Source organism: Perca flavescens, chromosome 8 (genome assembly GCF_004354835.1).
Source record: "Perca flavescens isolate YP-PL-M2 chromosome 8, PFLA_1.0, whole genome shotgun sequence".
In the NCBI taxonomy this organism is placed as follows: domain Eukaryota; kingdom Metazoa; phylum Chordata; class Actinopteri; order Perciformes; family Percidae; genus Perca; species Perca flavescens.
In genome coordinates, this window is record NC_041338.1 from 8,911,184 (window position 1) to 8,930,893 (window position 19,710).

Consider the following 19,710-nt stretch of genomic DNA (forward strand, 5'->3'; position numbering starts at 1 on the left):
TCATCAAAATGGATAACATTTCTGCTACCATTATGAATAATAGTGGAGAGCTGCTGCAACCTTGATGAATTCCCCGCTTGATTTTGAATCTTGGACAAGGGCCATGCCCTAGAACTACATAACTATTGATTTTATTATATATCATTCCAGTTATATCAATACATTTTCCCCAAATCCAAAGTGATGCAACGTTTTCAGTATCAAGGGATGTTCAACAAAGTTGAATGCTTTATAAAAATCTAAAAATGAACCCACTATCTTGAATAATATTGTTGTACTCAAGTAAATCTAAAACAAGTCTCATGTTATTGTAACCTTCCTTTCAAAATCCAGATTGTGTCTAAGTTATCATGGTGGAAATACCCTCCTTCAGCCTAGTGGCAATAACTCCAGAGATTAATTTATAGTCAGTATTTAACAATGTAATTGGTCTCAAATTATCTAATAATCTTTTGTCTTTATCAGATTTAGGAATCAGGGTGATGAATCCTTGTTTCATAGTTGACATCAGTTCTTTCTTCTCTATACATTACTTTAAAACTTTGAATAACATATTTCTTACATCTTTCCAAAAGAACTCATAGAAATTGGTCGTAAGCCCATCTGACCCTGGAGATTTGTTTAACATCATCTTGAGAATAACTGATAATAATAACTGAGAATAAGATCACTACACCTCCAGATCGGTTAGAGCCGTGACTGAATATAATTCTGGCTCCACACTAATTGATTCAAAAGGCTGCATCCACTTTGGAAGAATGAGTGTCTTGCAAAAACAACAAATTCAAGCATCAATGAACAAAACAAATATTTTCATTTACCGTGAACACTAAAACACTAGAAATAAGAACTGCTAGTTTAACAGTTGTTTACTCCACACACTGATACAGTGAATGAACCATAGGCTTTGAGGAGAATTTCGTCCATATAAAGGTTTCCACTAGCCTGGATGCCAGCCGAACTTAGCCCCACCCACAACATTCGAGGTCAGGACTAGAATCTGAGTAGGACCATGTCAGGCTAGGTTTCCACTGCTTCACAGCCATAAACAGACAGTGTCCCCTGCGATTTCACCTGTCGTCTCCAATCTGCCGTCCATCGATGTATCCATGCCCCAAAAGAAAGCTAGTTCCCGGCCTGCCTCTTATCATGTAGCCTAGGCTAGCGATGAGATCCTGATCTCGTGAATACAAGATCTGAATTTCATAATTATAAGATCTTTTTTCGTAATTATGAGATAGTAACTAATAATTACGAGATAAGGTGTCTACTTTTTTCTGTTGTGAATGCTATGTCCTTCCGTACTTTCAATACCAATTAAATATAATTTTCGATCTCCCCCCAGTGTTGAGATTCGTCGGCCCAACAGATAACATCTACTCCTGCAGTTTTGTCCAGATGTTGGAGCAGAGGCTGGAAAACGCCTTCGACGAGGCTCAGGACAAAGTGCTGGAGACATACAACAGGCTCACTGTGGAGGTACTACATGCCGTTATGAAGGCTATTTTTAGTGCAAAATGCAAACAGCCAAGTATGTCCTATTTATATTTTGCATGCTATGCAGGCTAATGTGAACAATAATGCTCTATTGCGACCATACTGTTGCTCTTTTACAGTGGAACTGCTTTACTGCAAGTTAACACAAAACACTGAACATTTTCTGTAATTATTCAATAAAAGGTCACACAGTCAAACAGTCAAAAGATGTGATAGTAACAGAGCTCATTGTTCTACAGTTTCAGCTATTTTTCCTGCTTTTGTTCTCTGCATCTTTCTCTCTTTCTCACTTTCCATCTCTTTCTCTTTGACTGCCGAGGTACTCTCAAGAGGGCAGGATAAGCATGCACACACCATCATAATCATAAAGTAGGTCTCAGCAAGCAGAGGCAGATATACTGTAGGGTCCATTCATAATTCATCCTCTGAAATATTAACACTCACGGAGGATTCTGATGGGAATTCTTCGTATCTCATATCATCATCCGCTTTACTATGGTGACTCAGATTCAGTAGATTCAATCTTTTATTGCAAATTTACAACTTAGTTGTTTGGAATTTGCCTCAGTGGGCACATGTCAGATCAACAGACAATCACAACAGTCAAGACACATAATAAGAAATAAAGACACATAATACATAACCCCCACCACATAAAACATTACATACAGCCATAGATGAAAGATATTAACAGTCAGAACAAATGAAAGTGTCCGTTACTTTAAAATACAATTTTAGTTAGTGCAAACCTTTGTAAAATGTTGGTGCTGAGTTGGGGAGCCATTTAATATTTGGATGGTTCTGCAGTAAGTGCTGTTGAGGAAACAGGACATCTTGTTTTTGATGGCCCTGAGTCTTCTTTTTGAGGGGAGAGTTACTAAGAAGGGGTTGGCAGGGGTCTTGTTGTATTTGTTGACTTTTGCGCTGAATGTGGATCCCAGTCACATTGTTTTCAGAGCGCCACACATATTTCTGTATAAATGTGTCAATTACCACTGCTGCATGTTTATGTGTTTGTTTGAATAATCATTTGCGTATTGAAAAAATATATATTTTTAACCTCAGATCGAAAGTGTGTCCCAGGACCCAGGCTCTCCATCAGTCTCTCTGGTGTATGTGGTGAAGAACCAGGATGCCATTCTCAACGGGACGATCTCCAGTGGCCTCCTCAACCAGCTGACCGCAGAGCTGGTGGGATACTTTCTGTTCTACCCACCCATGGTCATCGCTGAGCGTAAGTAAAACCACAATGCACCTTAAGATCATAAGGGACAGCTGTGGTGATGACATAGATCTAATTAACGATCAGTATATTTGAGTGTGATCTCAGCTCTCTCTGCTTCCTTCATCTCTTCTGTGCAGATATTATTTAAATGGTGTACAGTATCCAACACATGTGTAATGGAGAAGTAGTAGGGCTCCTCCATCTGCTGGGGGGGCTGTGGGGAGAGTACTGCAGCCTGGTGGGTTCTCTCCACAACAGGCAGGAAGATGTCATAGTCAGCAAGCCAGGTTGGTGGACGTGTCTGACGTCTGGGCGGGTATCAGGAAGTGGCGTTGCCTCACCTCTACCATATGGGAACATCCTCACGCACAGCAGTCACACTATCCAGCTCGAAGGACCAATTTGTAATGGAGACTTGATAACTAGGACTGTAACTGTAGCTAGTTGGGAATAGGTGACCACTGTGGTGCATTGGTAAGAATGCAGTCAAATGCTCTGATGCTCTTCAATAGATTTAATGGCAGCCAGCAGGTGATTGTCTGTGTCTTCATGAGTGTATGTGTGGTAACAATAAAACAATAAAAAAGGGATGCAATTAGTAAGGTTAATAAATGGTAATTAGTATAACTTTCACTTCAAGTCAAATAATAATACTACAAGGCATTAACATGCTGCTAGCGAAATTTATGCTAAAATACGGCATTTCAACTGAGTATCCCAGAACAGACAACATTCATATAAACCTAAGGCACCAAATATACACATACGTAAACATTTACACCAGTATCTCTGAACGCACACATGCACAGATGGCGACACAGACGAAAACTATACACTTCAGAAATATCTACGATGTGTTTCTCCCAGCCACTCTCACTACTAACTTAAACACGAAATTTATCAGCCAGCACAAACAGGTGTCCTCTCTGTGACCCCAAAACAAAGGTGCTGATTGGCTGATCCCCGTTACCCCGAACATTCATAGCAAGTCCTTCTTTACAACATGAATTCTTATTAAATGTGCTCTGTGCAGTTTTCTTTACATTCAGTGTTTCTCACTAAGATGCATTATGTCTATGCTACAAAATGGGCACCCACATAGCAATGCAAACAAAATGGGCACCACCTTATAAAAACATTGCTCCATAGCACTACCAGTGGTCAAAAACTCCACAAAATACTCCAAAGGTACACCCCAATAAAATGCCATGTGAATTGAGATTTGTTTGGAACTACTTTCTACCAAAGTAACAGTCCCCTTTAGATACCCTGTGAACTGCCTAGAGTAATGCAGACATTATTTGTGGAAAGACATGCATTTGAATTTTTCAAATGCAAATTTTAAATTCTGTGACCACCAAAAACAAATTCCATTCACCTCCATTATATTAGACCTTGATATACATCTCGCAAATAGATATCTTAAAACTTTAACAAATAAAACCAGAAGTATGTGCATGGCTAGATACCACTACAGGTGAGTGAGATTTTTTTTTTTGTAATTTTGATGAATTGACCTTCTAGAATTCGGACCTCCTGTAAGTGAAAATTAAAATGAGTAATTTATCTGTGGACAGGGCATGTGGCTCTGACAAATGCAATGTCAAGCACAAATATATTGTTTGTAATGTTTAGCTAAATGCAGCGGTAACACATCAACTTGTCTTTTTTGAGTCAATGCATAATGCCACAGCTTTTTTCCGTAATACTTAAAAACAGCATCACGAAACAGGATTGGTGTTCTGCTGACTAGACTTTATGTTGTCCTAATGGGTGTTATTTTAGCTCACTCTGACACAATGCAAAGATGCTTTCACCATAAGTGTACATTAGTGAACACACAGTGTTTATTTATAGTTCAAAATGGGACTTTTCAGATGTAGAATTCTTGATTCCGAATTTTAATCAACATTCATCAGCACATTGTCTTCCTCTATTGCTTTTTGCACATATTGCATTTTATTTTCAAAGGTAAAGACCACACTAATAGACTTGGACTTGCTGATTTATGTATTTTTTACAGCAAAAAATCCTGTACCACTAATGTGCCATGTAGTGTGAGTGAGCTATATTTTGTTCTTACTAGCTTCAGGTGTTACCCTCAGGCTGTGGAGGTTGACTTAAAAACCCAACGAGGATAGAAACTGTGCCCACATCCCTGCTCCATGTCTTTTTATGAGATTTTCAGCAGCAGGAAGGGGACAAGTGTACAGAGCTGAGCTTGAATCCTAAAAAAATATTTTACATTTACAGCTTTTTTTTTTTTTGTCTTGAAAGGTTCAACAGACTGAGATTGGAGGACTGCCAGTAGTGAAGGATTACAATATTGACACAAAGAAACAAAGATATTTTTAGTCATGCCATAGGCATTCTGTTGTCCATGTCCCCTGAATGAATAGTAATTTTAGCATAGTGAGATTAGATTAGTCCCACCCAAACCCACTACGGAAATCCCTTCTATTTCCTTAAAATACACTTATTTTACTAATTGTGAAACTGAGCAAATTCTTGTAGAATCATATAAAACAAAAAAGTAGATTAAAGGTGGATGAGACAAAGTAGACAAAGAAGTAATTATCAGACTTCCGGTTGGTGCGGCGCCATGTGAAGACGTAAAGTTGTCGAGCTCTCCACAACCAACTTCAAATTTCGCGCCGCTCAAACATCCGCATTACAGGAGTTAAAGACGGGCGAGAGCACGGCAAACAGATAACTGAGTTTGTTGCCGGCCTCCTGAAAGAGGCCCTGAACCTTGAGAAGACCCCACTCCTGGACCGAGCTTACCACACTCTTCGCAGCAGACCAACTGACGACAATGAACCACCGCGCGCCTTTGTGGTAAAGTGTCATTACTTCTCTGAGAAAGAGGACATTTTGAAGAAAGCCATAGAAATAAAGTAGCCACTACAGCCCACGGTGATCGGATACGGATTCTTCCTGATTTCACTCAGTCAGTGAGAAAGCAGCGAGCCGCGTTCAATGAGGTGAGGAGCTTACTTCGTAACTGCGAGGGGGTTCGCTTTGGATTGAGATACCCTGCAATCTTGAGGATTACGACACAGGATGGAACGAGAGTCAAGCTTCAAGGACCCGCTGAAAGCTAAAGACTTCATTCTGAAGAACCTGACATGTAAGGGAAAGTGACGACCGCATACTTAAGCGGCTGTCAGTTGACTAGACACCAAGTTACGGACTGTGCCGTCGAAGCTCAATTCAGGTTTGGTACTGTTATGTTAGCCGGTGTTCAATTTGAGTTAACTTAAAATGTTTATCTAATGTTTACGCTCAGTTTATATCGAGCCCCGAAGTTTTTGTCAGATGTCTAAGAGACATTAAAAGCGGTCACGTGCTATTCTATTGGAGAAATCGCGGCTCAAGAGCCAAAGTGTTTTTGTTTTGTCTTAGTTTTTCTCTCTCTCTTGGGGCTCTGTTTGGGGTAGTTTAGTGATTCAATATCCGCAAGAGCCTTATATTGTTCTGTTTTTAAGTGGGGGCTCTCATGGTAAGCTAATTGGGAGTAGTGGTAACTGGAAGAGTTTGCGTTTTCATACGCAAAGAATACGTTTTCTATTTTTTGTTGTTGTCAGTCCTCTGTACTGTAGTTATTCATGCATATGTTTGTGTGTTTAGGAACCCCTTTTTTTTTTTTTTTTTTTTCTCTCTCTCTCTTTATCACAAAGGGGTCCTCTGCTGGCAGTTTTGAGAAATGTATCCGATGGCCTTTAGTAGCATAGGTGGTGCAGAAACGAGGCTGGTCAGTTGGAATGTACGTGGACTGAACAATCCAGTGAAACGAAACCAGGTATTCAGCCACCTTAATAGATTTAAATCAGATATAGTATATTTGCAGGAGACTCAATTGCTGAACAAGGACCATCCCAAACTTCACAGAGGAAGCTTTACGCAAATATACCACTCTAATTTTAACAGTAAGAGTAGAGGAGTTGCTGTTCTTATACATAGAAACGTACAATTTGTCGAGGAGGACCATTGTGAAGGATAAAAATGGTCGATATGTAATAATTCAGGGCAGACTTTATAACATGCCTGTGGTTCTGGCCAATGTATATGCACCTAACTGGGATAATGTACAGTGACACGTATAATTTAATTTTAGGAGGAGATCTGAATTGTGTTTTACATCCAATTCTGGACCACTCTAGTTCTACGGCTATTCCAGCTAGTAAATCAGCGCAATGTATCAATGCCTTTCTCCAAACATATGGTGTAATGGACCCCTAGAGATTCAAGTACCCATCATCCAAACAGTTTTCATTCTATTCACCAGTACATCAAACATATTCCAGAATTGATTATTTTCTGCTGGATAAGAAACTACTCCCTCTAATGACACAAGTGGAGTATGACAGTATAGTTATTTCAGATCATAGTACAGTATTATTAAAGCTTCGTTTCCCAGGTAATTCAATTCCTCAGCATTTGTGGCGTTTAAACTCAAGGCTTTTGGCAGATGAAGGCTTTGTTAAATTCATAGAGACTCAAATTGGTTTCTTTCTTGAGACAAATTAATCCCCAGAGATAAGTTATAGTATTATATGGGACACTCTGAAAGCGTTTGTGAGGTGTCAAATTATTTTGTATCAAGCTAGTGCTAATAAAAAGAAATCGAGGCGGATTACGGAACTAATGAATGAAATAAAGACAATCGATCAGTCACGCTCTAGTCTGTCCTCTGAGGTGTTGCATAAGGAGAGACTCCTGTTGCAAGCTGAATTTGATTCTCTGACCAGCGAGCACGCAGAAGATCTCTATTTGAAATCACGTCAAATTCATTATGAACATGGCGAGCGTGGGCAGGTTTCTGTGTTATCAATTGAAACAATCTGCAGCAGCGGGTCTTATAGCGGCAATTGAAGACAGTGAGGGCAATATTATCACAGATCAACAGGGTATCAATAATCAGTTTAAATCTTTTTATGAGGCTTTATATACTTCGGAGGTGAGTGACACTGATAGAAGAGTTTTTCAGCAACATAGAGTTGCCATTATTTAATGATTCAGACAAATCCGCTCTAGAAGGCAGCATAACAGTTCTTGAGATTGACAATGCAGTTAAGAAATTAAAATCTGGGAAAGCGCCAGGCCCCGACGGCTTCCCGGCTGAGTTTTATAAGAAGTTTTCCGCCAAGTTAACACCTCTGTTGGGTAAGGTGTTTGAAGAGGCCCTCGTTTCAAAATCTCTCCCCCCAACCATGACGCAAGCCACCATATCAGTCCTTCTTAAAAAGGATAAAGACCCACTTAAATGTGATTCCTACCGCCCGATCAGTTTACTTTGCTGCAATTATAAGATCCTGGCCAAGGTGCTGGCAGCTAGAGTGGAGCCAGTTATGAGCAAAATGATTCATCCAGATCAGACTGGTTTTATTTCTGGCAGGCAGTTATCTAGCAATCTGGCGCTTATTTAACGTGATTTATTCACCCAAGGTTAACACTAATCCAGAGGTTCTAATATCCCTAGATGCTCATAAAGCATTTGATAGAATTGAATATGCATACTTATTAACAAAACTTAGAAGGTTTGGCTTTGGCCCTGTGTTCTGTTCATGGATTAAAATTCTATATACCAGCCCTCAAGCATCTATTCGAACGAATAGTATAATATCCAAATGTTTTCCGCTTTTTAGGGGGACAAGACAGGGGTGCCCTCTGTCTCCTCTGCTTTTTGATGTGGCTATTGAACCCCTTGCAATTATGCTAAGGAATGCAGCCGGTTTAGCTGGAATTCTCAGAGAGGGACTTGTTCACAAACTTGTGCTTAATGCGGACGATCTTCTCCTCTTTCTGTCTAATCCACATTCCTCTATACCGATTTCTCTTACAATTAGTTCAGATTTTGGAAAGGTTTCGGGATATAAAATTAATTTGACAAAGAGCCTTCTTTTCCCCATTAATGAAGGAGCACATCTAATGTCATTCCAATCTTTTCCATTTTCAGTAAGCCTTGACAAATTTCTCTACTTAGGTGTGAATGTAACTCGAAGGTATAAGGATTTATTCAACAGTAATTTTAAAACAGCATTTGATAAGGCCAAGCGCGATTTGGTTCGATGGTCAACTCTACCCTTATCTTTGGCTGGGAGGATCAATTCAATTAAAATGACAATTTTACCAAGGTTTTTATTTTTATTTCAGACAGTGCCAGTTTTTATACCCAAATCAGTTTTCAGGGATTTGAATAGTTGTATTTCTACTTTTATTTGGGATAAACAAATTCCCCGCATAAGAAAGGAATATCTGGAAAGGAAGAAGGAGGATGGTGGATTGGCAATGCCGAACTTCTTGCATTACTACTGTGCAGCTAACCTTCATAAACTGATATTTTGGCACTCTGATTTGTTGAGGGAGGAAGCTCCAGTTTGGTTACTCATGGAACAGCACGCATGTAACCCAGTATCTTTATGCTCACTGCTCTGTTCTCCAATACCTTTGAGTAAAAGCTTTTTTATGAATAACCCAATTATTCGCGGATCACTCAGAGTATGGTCGCAATTCAGGCTTCACTTCAACAGTAAACAAGCGTTGCCCTCAGCTCCCATTCTGTCGAACCCTATGTTTCCTCCATCCCTCATTTATTTCAAATAAATATTTCAAAGATATTGATCCCAATCCTCTGACTTCCATCTTTGGGGTAGTGCCAGAAGAAATGCAGCTAACAACCAATTTCTTTTTGCTGTAGGGATGTGTATGTTGATATGTGTATAAATATGTAGATTTAGAATTAATGTTATATGTGGTTCTGTGTAATTGTTGCAAAAAGGGAAAAATCAATAAAATTATTTGTTTAAAAAAGAAGTAATTATCTGTTGAAGAGTGGCTGTAAATATTCATAGACACATCAGTCACAACAGTGAATAGTCAAGACATGTATTGGTACAAACACATTGACTGTGGTTATACAGTACTGAGAGCATCAATGGATGGTCAATTTTCTTGTGATCAAAGCTGCCTGGAGATTGACCTTCACTATCTGTTTACATGCAGAGGAGTCTATGGGGGCAAACCCAGCCACCAGACGCTCGCTGACGAGCCCGCCATCTGGGCCTGGCTCCAGATGGGGGCCCCGGGCTTCCTCCAGGCAGGGTCACTCCATCTTTACCTCGATCACTCATAGGGTTTTTGAACCATTCTTTGTCTGGACCCTCACCTGAGACCACTTTGCCTTGGGAGATCCTACCAGGAGCAAAAGCTCCAGGCAACACAGCCCTCAGGTTTATAGAGACACAAACCTCTCCACCACGATAAGGGGATGGTTCCCGGAGATATAGTATCAGTCATCATTAAAGCATATGTCATTCTTTGCTGATGGCTCTGTTGTGGTCATACTTAACCCAACTTATTGTCAGGGAAAGCATATGTGTGCTATACACAAGTTGGATATACGTAGCTTGAATCAGTGATGAAGAGCAGAAAAAAACATGTATTTTCATAAAAATGCTATTAGTAATTACTTTAAAGAATAATGGCAATAGTCACTGTTTTTAAATGTCAACAATTAAAAGACACAAGAAACCAACAATCAATTAATTTTGATTCAAGTACTGCCTGTGTAGCCTAAGCCAAAAACATCAATGTTCCACATCGTGAGCCACACACTAGTTTACAAACACCGTCCTGCTGCTGTAAATACTCACTAGAGCACCAATGGTGTATTACTTCGCAGTCAAAAATAGTCTTTGACAAACGACTGTTTGAGTAACATTTTCTAAAAACTAGTGCCTAGCTCTTTTGGAGCCTCATAAAAAAAAAAAACATCATCCAAAAGAATGAATAGGCTTGGGGCAGAGTGCCACAGACATGGTATGTACAGTGGGCAAAAAAGTATTTAGTCAGCCACCAATTGTGAAAGTTCTCCCACTTAAAAAGATCAGAGGCCTGTAATCTTCATCATAGGTACACTTCAACTATGAGAGACAAAATGAGAAAATAAATCCAGAAAATCACATTGTAGGATTTTTAATGAATTTATTTGCAAATTATGGTGGAAAATAAGTATTTGGTCAATAACAAAAGTTCATCTCAATACTTCGTTATATACCCTTTGTTGGCAATCGTGAAATTTTGAGTGAAAACCTCCTTCCATCAGCAAGGGCATTGAAGATGAAACGTGGCTGGGTCTTTCAGCATGACAGTGTTGGGGACCAAGAAGCTGGTTAAACAGTGATTTGGCTCAGATGGAGCTGACGGCAGAGACACAGGGAAGGCAAGACAAAGGATCTTGGCCTACATGTGAATCCCAAAGCCAGTTTCACCAAACTCCTACAGGCAGAGTCGCCAAGATGGAGAATCTACCTTCACCACATGCTAGGCAAGGCAGACTGGTGGTGAGACAAAGAACTGCTTCACACCTGTGACAAAGTTGCAGTTTTCCCATTGGCTGTCGGGCCTTTGAATGCACCACCCCGCCACTAGGAGGCGGAGGAAGGATAAAAGCTGTCCGCGTTTGTGTTTCTTCGCTTTCCACGGTGACCCAGGTTGCTGACAGGAAGCACTAGTCCGGACTAGCTAGCCAGCATCATCTCGCTGGTCGAGTTTTGAGCTGGGACAATTTTCTATCTGTCTGATATACAAAGGGGATCTGAGGAAATACTGGCCGAGTATTCCCTCATCTGCAGCGGGTTTAATCAGCCTGGATTCAAGAAAAGGACGGCGTTCTGTTTCTTGTTTGGTCGACCTGGATTACGTCTCGTCCCCTGCTCTGGACGAAACGCATCGTTAAGCTCTGGCAGGAGATTAACTGACAAACGACGCACACAGTAAGAGGCTTACACAGTTCTGGGCAGATGTTAGAACTAGTGCGTTTTGGTTTGTTTATTAATGAGCAAAGGGTTCCTCAACCGCCCATCACAAAAACTGTTTTGGTCGATATCACACCCCAGAGGATGACTCTGGTGCATCCTAGTCTCATCTGTGTGAGTGACACAGAAGACTTGGGCAGCGGTCACAACCAACTGAGGCCGGGCCCACTCGCTGACAGCCACCGGGGACACAGTCACGCCCAGGTCGACACCCTGAGGTCACTTGATCCTGCAGGCAGTCTGCCAGCCCCAGATGGACAAGTCACCGTCATTCATGAGCAAATGGCCATGATTCTTCCAGAGCCTGACCCTGGCTCTGATTTTTCTTTGCCCCCGGCGAGCACACAGCCGCCGCAGTCGGGCACCCTCGACTTTTCCAACCCTCACAGGTCTTTACTTTGCTCGCTGAACAACAGCGATGCACCATGCCGCACCTGTATGATTAAAGGTGCACCCTTTTATGGCGCCACGCCAACAGACGTGCCCATATCACTTTGGCCAAAGAATCTTGCCGTCAGGCCAGACTGGCACCATTACTTGTGCCCACCTGACCCGCCTCCAGCTTTTGCACAGAAAAACCACTGCCTTTCTTCAGAGTCCCTGCAGACTCTCTTCAAGGTGGCTGGAGCAGGCGCCTTCTCTGTACTCCAGGGAAAGGGGGTCATACACTTATGGCTTCACCTCCAGGTAAACTTGATCGGCCCAGTTACCAGAACTGGGCGAGGTACCCAGTACCTCCTCATCGTCACGTGCAGCCTCACCAGGTGGGTTGAGTGCCTTTCAGCACCCCACTGCACAGCCGTGACATCCACGGTCCTACTCCTGAACCACACGTTCAGTCAGACCAACTCCACATGCGGTCCTCACTCCCAGGAGAAGAGCAGCTTCTGCACCTGGAAAGGGGGAGGGAGGCTTTCCCCCCCAAGAGGATAAGACTCAAACCAGTTGAGTCATAGGGATAGCTGCATGCCTCACCTCACTCTGTTGACATGCACTTCCATCCTAAACTTTTCAAACAGTAATCAAACTACCTCAGAGCTTCGGTTGTAAAATTCTTTTCAGGATATCATTTACTGTTAGTTCCATTCTGTTCCTCAAGAACCCAGTGCATGCTTTAGACTGTCAGGTGTCACAGAAAACACAACCAGGTGCTTGTAGCGAGAGATTTAATGTGAAGCATCGGTAGAGAAGGAATCTCTTCGGTCAACAAACTTGAGCCTTGTTGTAGACCCATAAATCTGCTACTAACTGTATTGTGCGATCTTCACAGGTACATCTGACGTATAGTCTTGGCAGTGCAATTCCAAATTTATGTAGCTCATAAGAATGAGAGATAGGACTAAATTTTATTTACCTACGCATCAGAAGACAATGTATACAGACTATAGTCTGCATTGAGTATTTGTTTTGACATTAAAACATACAGGCACCAGTCCACAGGTACATGCACACAGTCACATGTACATACACTGGTGAACCCCAATTCTTTTCTGGAGTGAACCTGTTAACCCCTAACTACTTCACTTTTCTTTCCTATCTTCCTTCATTTGTTTTTGTTTCACTATATTTTGGGTTAATGTCATATTGAAATAACTACAATGATAATTACAAGGGATAATTCATTGCTTACCTATTATGTTAAGGATTGTGTTTTGTTTAAACATTTGGTGTTTAGCTACAGTTATAATTTTGTCTGCCCAGACACTGCCTCATTTGTTTGCACAGACACTGTAGCCTCAGTCAACATATGAACATTATGAACTTGTGAACTGCCTCTCATTCCCAGGAAGGCATGGACTATGTTTAATATGAGTTTAACCCTTTCTCCCATGAACTGTATGGTCCTTGGTTTGCTCCAAAGACCGGGGACCAACTACTCTTCAGAGCAAAAAGGGGGACTGTTGGGGACCAAGAAGCTGGTTAAACAGTGATTTGGCTCAGATTGAGCTGACGGCAGAGACACAGGGAAGGCAAGACAAAGGATATTGGCCTACATGTGAATCCCAAAGCCAGTTTCACCAAACTCCTACAGGCAGAGTCGCCAAGATAGAGAATCTACCTTCACCACATGCTAGGCAAGGCAGACTGGTGGTGAGACAAAGAACTGCTTCACACCTGTGACAAAGTTGCAGTTTTCCCATTGGCTGTCGGGCCTTTGAATGCACCACCCCGCCACTAGGAGGCGGAGGAAGGATAAAAGCTGTCCGCGTTTGTGTTTCTTCGCTTTCCACGGTGACCCAGGTTGCTGACAGGAAGCACTAGTCCGCACTAGCTAGCCAGCATCATCTCGCTGGTCGAGTTTTGAACTGGGACAATTTTCTATCTGTCTGATATACAAAGGGGATCCGAGGAAATACTGGCCGAGTATTCCATCATCTGCAGTGGGTTTAATCAGCCTGGATTCAAGAAAAGGACGGCGTTCTGTTTCTTGTTTGGTCGACCTGGATTACGTCTCGTCCCCTGCTCTGGACGAAACGGATTGTTAAGCTCTGGCAGGAGATTAACTGACAAACGACGCACACAGTAAGAGGCTTACACAGTTCTGGGCAGACGTTAGAACTAGTGCGTTTTGGTTTGTTTATTAATGAGCAAAGGGTTCGCTACCGCTTGTGCCATTAATGTGATCTGATTGTAATCATGTAATGGTCCATATATGATTATTAATCTGTTTTCTGTGAATGTATCAATAGATCACGATACCGTTGATTATTTTGTGTTAAGTAGCTGGGTAATCGCTACCTGCTAAATCACTCCTTTCACGGAGTTTAGTTACTGTCCGCGAGATAATCGCAATCAATCAGCTGTTAGCCACTGAGCTGGCCGTTATCAATATCTAAGATCAGAGTGTTTCTTTTCTTTCCTCCTTTATTCTGTTCCTTTTACTAACACACACACACACGGACATATAAGCTAGCTACGTAGCTCCCGAGCTAACGCTGCTATCTTAACCACGTGGAGTTTGTATAGAGCTAATAAGTGACCTAGCATATGGTATAAACGTGCGCGTTGCCTAGCAACCCCCACCTCGGCTTCTTCAGCCCCTTTCCGTGCACCCAGTACCACTACCGCCCTCTTGAGGCTAAATAGTTTTGTGCAGCTCACAGGAGTAGCCATTTTTGTAGCTTGTAGTTTTGTGTTAGAACTACACTTCGACACCGCCCCTCCTCTTTCACTCACTCTCTCACACACACACACACACACACACGGACAGTGTTGGGAGTAACGCGTTACAAAAGTAACGCAATTACACTAATATATTCCTTTTTGCTGTAACGCAGTAATATAACGCATTACTAATTAAATTTCGGTAATATTATTACCCGTTACAATCTCAGTAACGCAAGTTACAACACATTTTAACGCAACATTTTTTAAGAATTTCCCAACACCGCGAAGCATTGGTTCACAGGAAAAAAAAGCCGTGAGTATTATTTCATAACATCTGTGTCCCAACAGCTGACGGTACGTCAGCGCGGACAGCAGTGTGTCCAAGCCGCTGACATATTTAAACATGTCAGGAATTAATGTTTAGGTTTGCTACACGTAAATATCATTGCAGTTTATCAGCCGTGGAGAGTAACTCTGCCTGTAGTGGAATGGCTTGACGACCAAAAACGCTTGTCTTTTACTGTGACCATTTACTGTTCAATATGTTTCTGTCATGAACGGTAATAATTATTACAGATGCAGTTTTACAAACAAGAAAGTGAGCAACTTAGCTTGACGGACATGTTGCATCAATAGACAGTATTTGTTGCATCAACAACATGCATAACAGTTGCATCTCAGTAAGCTAGCAAGAGTACACAAGGTACACAACCGACAACTTCCGTGTAGGCTACTTCAAAATAAAAGCACTTCCTGTGACGGTTCGCAGTAAAACTAAATTACTGTTAAACAAATAAGGTTGTCGACCTTTTCACATATCAGCTGTAAATCAAGTACTGTAAATAATGTAAATAGTGAGTTTTAATCACACTATAATTGACAATTTCCTTTAGACTGTTTTAAACTAAACATGAATTTCTTATGCAAGTGCTTTAAACAAACATTTTACAACAATGCCGTACTTCAATACAACTGTAAGGTACTCTTAATTGAGTATTTTCATTTTCTCCTACTTGTCTATTGTACATTTTACTTATCTATTTTTTATAGCTTTAGTTACTTTGCATATTCATATTAATTATACAAAATATTATGAATAATCTGTGATGTATTAAAGTGGATAAAGATGAGACTTTATTGATCCAGTGGTGAAATTCACAAGCTAGCTGCCAAGTCAAACTTCCACTGTTATTTTGGTGAAAGTAACTCAAAAGTAATGCAAAAGTAGTGTAACGCATTGCAATTCAGAGACAGTAATATTGTAATATAACTAATTACTCTCAAAGGACAGTAACTAGTAATCTATAATGTATTACATTTTGGAAGTAACTTGCCCAACACTGCACACGGACACAGACGTGTCCATGCTGCCTTGTTTTTGCTTTGTTTTTGGTTGTGATATTGTAAAAAGGTATATAAGTTTATTATTGAAGGATTATTGATTAGCTACTGATAATTGTGACGTTAATAAATCTTATTATACTTAATTAGCAGTTGCTTGTGATTATTTGTGTACTTGTTGTAATAATTGCTGGCTAAAAAGGTCCGTGCTCAAAATCACCCCTTCCTTTGTTCCTTTTAAAGGATTTTCACAGAAATGACACTGTTCCACAGTTTGATTATTGGTCCCTGACTTGCAGGGTGGTGCCCCGTTTTGATTGTTTGTCGATTTGATAAAGTTATTAATAACCATATTCCTAACTTTACTAATATTGATAAAACATCTTTTGATAATTTGCCAATGTTCAAATCTGTACCCTATGGGAATCCAACAACAATGATCCCAAACACACGGCCCGGGCAACGAAGGAGTGGCTTTGTAAGAAGCATTTCAAGGTCCTGGAGTGGCCTAGCCAGTCTCCAGATCTCAACCCCATAAAAAATCTTTGGAAGGAGTTGAAAGTCCGTGTTGCCCAGCGACAGCCCCAAAACATCACTGCTCTAGAGGAGATCTGCATGGAGGAATGGGCCAAAATACCAGCAACAGTGTGTGAAAACCTTGTGAAGACTTACAGAAAACATTTGTCCTCTGTCATTGCCAACAAAGGGTATATAACAACGTATTGAGATGAACTTTTGTTATTGACCAAATACTTATTTTCCACCGTAATTTGCAAATAAATTCATTAAAAATCCTACAATGTGATTTTCTGGATTTCTTTTCTCATTTTGTCTCTCATAGTTGAAGTGTACCTATGATGAAAATTACAGGCCTCTCTCATCTTTTTAAGTGGGAGAACTTGCACAATTGGTGGCTGACTAAATACTTTTTTGCCCCACTGTAAGTCAGGAAGTATTGACAGAGCATGTCAATAGGGATTCTTTGACAGTAAAACAAATATAAATTACCGCCAGCCTCAACCTTTAAAACCTATTATTTATCATTTGCTTATTATTAGATTGGAGCAGGAGCTTTTTCAGTTTTTTTCCTAATGCTGCAGCGTTATTGAAATGAATGTGCTGGATTTGTTGGCCAGTTGAACACATTCTCTGAAGGCAATGAATGTGTCTGAAATTTAACGCTTCAGTGCTGTTTGTCTAAAGTGTTTATGTGAGCTTATTGTTGGAGAATAGCTCAGTGAATCCAGATGTGCTCATGTTAAAGAGGCATCAGGAAGGCGGCAGCAGACAGGCAGACAGGCAGAGTGCGGAGCAGAAACACTCGCTGGTATTAACAGCTACCGCCGCTGCAGCGCCATTGACTTGAGCTAAACACAACTCTCGGCAGACAGCCAGCTCGGAGGAGTTAGGTGGAGACAGATGGTGAACTAGGCAGATGGGAAATAGGGAGAGAGTGGATGAAGTATGAGTAGGACACAGAAAGAGGCTGACTGAGGGAGTGATGATGGGTAGATAAAGATGGAAGGAGACAGTCAGCTGGACAAAAAGGAACAGGCGTTTCCGGTAATGAATAGGCTGACAGATAAACAGGTATAGAATGAGGCAGGTGCAGAGGCACGCAGGCAGAAAGAACGATTGATAGCTGGTGTGGATGGATAGAGGAAGTAGACAGTGAGGTGAGAATGTAGAGGTAATAAGGAAACCTGACAAGAAGTGTTTAATCATTTTATCATCTGTGTCAAGGGCAAATGCTAAAACTCTCTTTCTCTGCAGATCTGTTGCTGCGACACACATAGTGCTGTCACATTTTCATTGCTTCCATGGATCCCTAAAAAACTTTAAATGAACAAATCATAATAACACAAAAACACACAAAACCTGGAGTTACGTATCACTTTAACAAAGTATACTAAATGTTTTTTGGGTCTCTGGATATGTAATGACTGCCATGTGTAATGTACAAGCAACCTTTTCTCCTATAAATTACGTTTATATATTACTAATGCTTTTTGTCAAATACGTTTTCAGGGAACCATAGTTGCTCAATGAATTATGTTTAGTGGCAAAAAATGTTAAACAAGGAAACTTGTTTTGTACCACACAGAAGTTGTAGAGAGGGGGTCAGGGTGGATAGTGGCCTTACAAAGCATAGTACTTTGACACTGGAGATTGGGATTTTTATCCCATGAGTTGTAAAGGTTATTTTTAAATGTTAGTGCCTGGACATAACAATAAAAAAAGTATTTTGCTTTAGTTGCATGCAGGAGTGAAGGTTGTAGGAATGCAAATGAAACAAGTTGTCAGTGAACAAGTTGCAGACAGGTTTTGTATGAACATTTTGATAAACTCAAAAAAAATAAACGATCTTGGTTAAATAGTTTATTAGAAAAATTGTATGAACATGTGGAAAGTGGCAAGTAGGAAGTATGAGTGCAGGTTTTGGCAAATGCCTGTAACTTTCTCTCTGTCTCTCTCTCTCTCTTTTTCTTTTCAGCCCTTGAATACCATAATCTCAACACGTCAATGGCAACCAAGAAATATTGGGTGATAACAGGTAAATTGGTCTCACACACACACACACACACACACACACAAACACGCAAAAGTGCTACTGGGTGATCAACTGTAATCAAGAGCTACATCGATTGGACAAAACAGCAGTTAGTTTAATGCCCCGGCGCAGGTTGTTGTGCAATTCAGCAGATTTCCTGCAGCCCTCCCTGTCATTTTTCTTTTTCTTTTTTAAATTTTTCTTTTACCTTTTTTTTTAAACCAGGAAGAGACTTATTGAGATAAAAAATCTTTTTTTCAAGCGTGTCCTGGCCAAGACAGGCAGCAGTACAACCACACATACAGTACATACCAGATCCTGGGAACGAAGATTGTAAGTCCCGATACTATTTACACTGATATATGTCAGAAGGTAGGATGGAAGGAGACCTAAAATAGCCTTTTATATGAAGATATGCACAACGCTGCTTATTGTCCATGGATTCAACAAAGTCATTTAAAACCTTAAGAGCTGCTGACGTTGTACTATGCCCTTTTCTAAAACCAGATTGATATAACTGTTCAAAAAGTTATTTAACTGATCACTGACAAGGGATTCTAGAACCTTGACCAGGACAGACAGTTTAGAGATTGGTCTGTAGTTATTTAAGATGGTAGGGTCACCACCTTTTAGTAGCGGAACCACAAAGGCTGATTTCCAGATGGGAGGAATGACATTTGTGTTCAAACACAGATTAAAAATATTAGTTAAGGGCACGGCAATAACATTTCCTGCTAGCTTTAAAAAGTAGGGATCCAGTTTATCAGGGCCTGCAGATTTTGTTGTGTCCAAATGCTTGAGTTCTTTATTAGGGCCCAAGCGCCGACAGCGGCGTAGGCCCTATTGAAACTGAAGGAATTATTATTTTCTGCAAATTAATCGCCTTTTTGAGGGCTTAACATATTTAAAAACTCACGAAAATTGGCGGCCGCAACAAGTTTAAGGGGTGATAGAACGCAAAACCGATTTTACCCTGTCATAGTTTGAATAACGACAGTTCAGTGGGTAAATAGGACATACATATAAGCTCAAAATCCCATTAACACCCCTTTACTATGAAAATCTCATATTTTGAAACTGTCGCTGAAAACGGGCGAATCTCAACAAAGCTAGTTGCTTACGTAAGCATCTCAAAACCTGTACCTTTGTCACGCCCATGGGTGTATTAA

At 40.7% G+C, this 19,710-nt stretch overlaps 1 protein-coding gene across 1 annotated transcript in view; it reads left to right on the plus strand.

Moving 5' to 3' along the window:
- kiaa1549la (KIAA1549-like a) overlaps positions 1 to 19,710 on the plus strand; it is a 198,396-nt gene that overhangs the window by 26,454 nt on the left and 152,232 nt on the right. Inside the window, exons 4-6 of the mRNA XM_028584441.1 lie at positions 1,346 to 1,479; positions 2,563 to 2,731; positions 18,485 to 18,544. Of these exons, the coding sequence (XP_028440242.1) occupies positions 1,346 to 1,479; positions 2,563 to 2,731; positions 18,485 to 18,544 (363 nt within the window). The remainder of the gene's footprint in view (positions 1 to 1,345; positions 1,480 to 2,562; positions 2,732 to 18,484; positions 18,545 to 19,710) is intronic.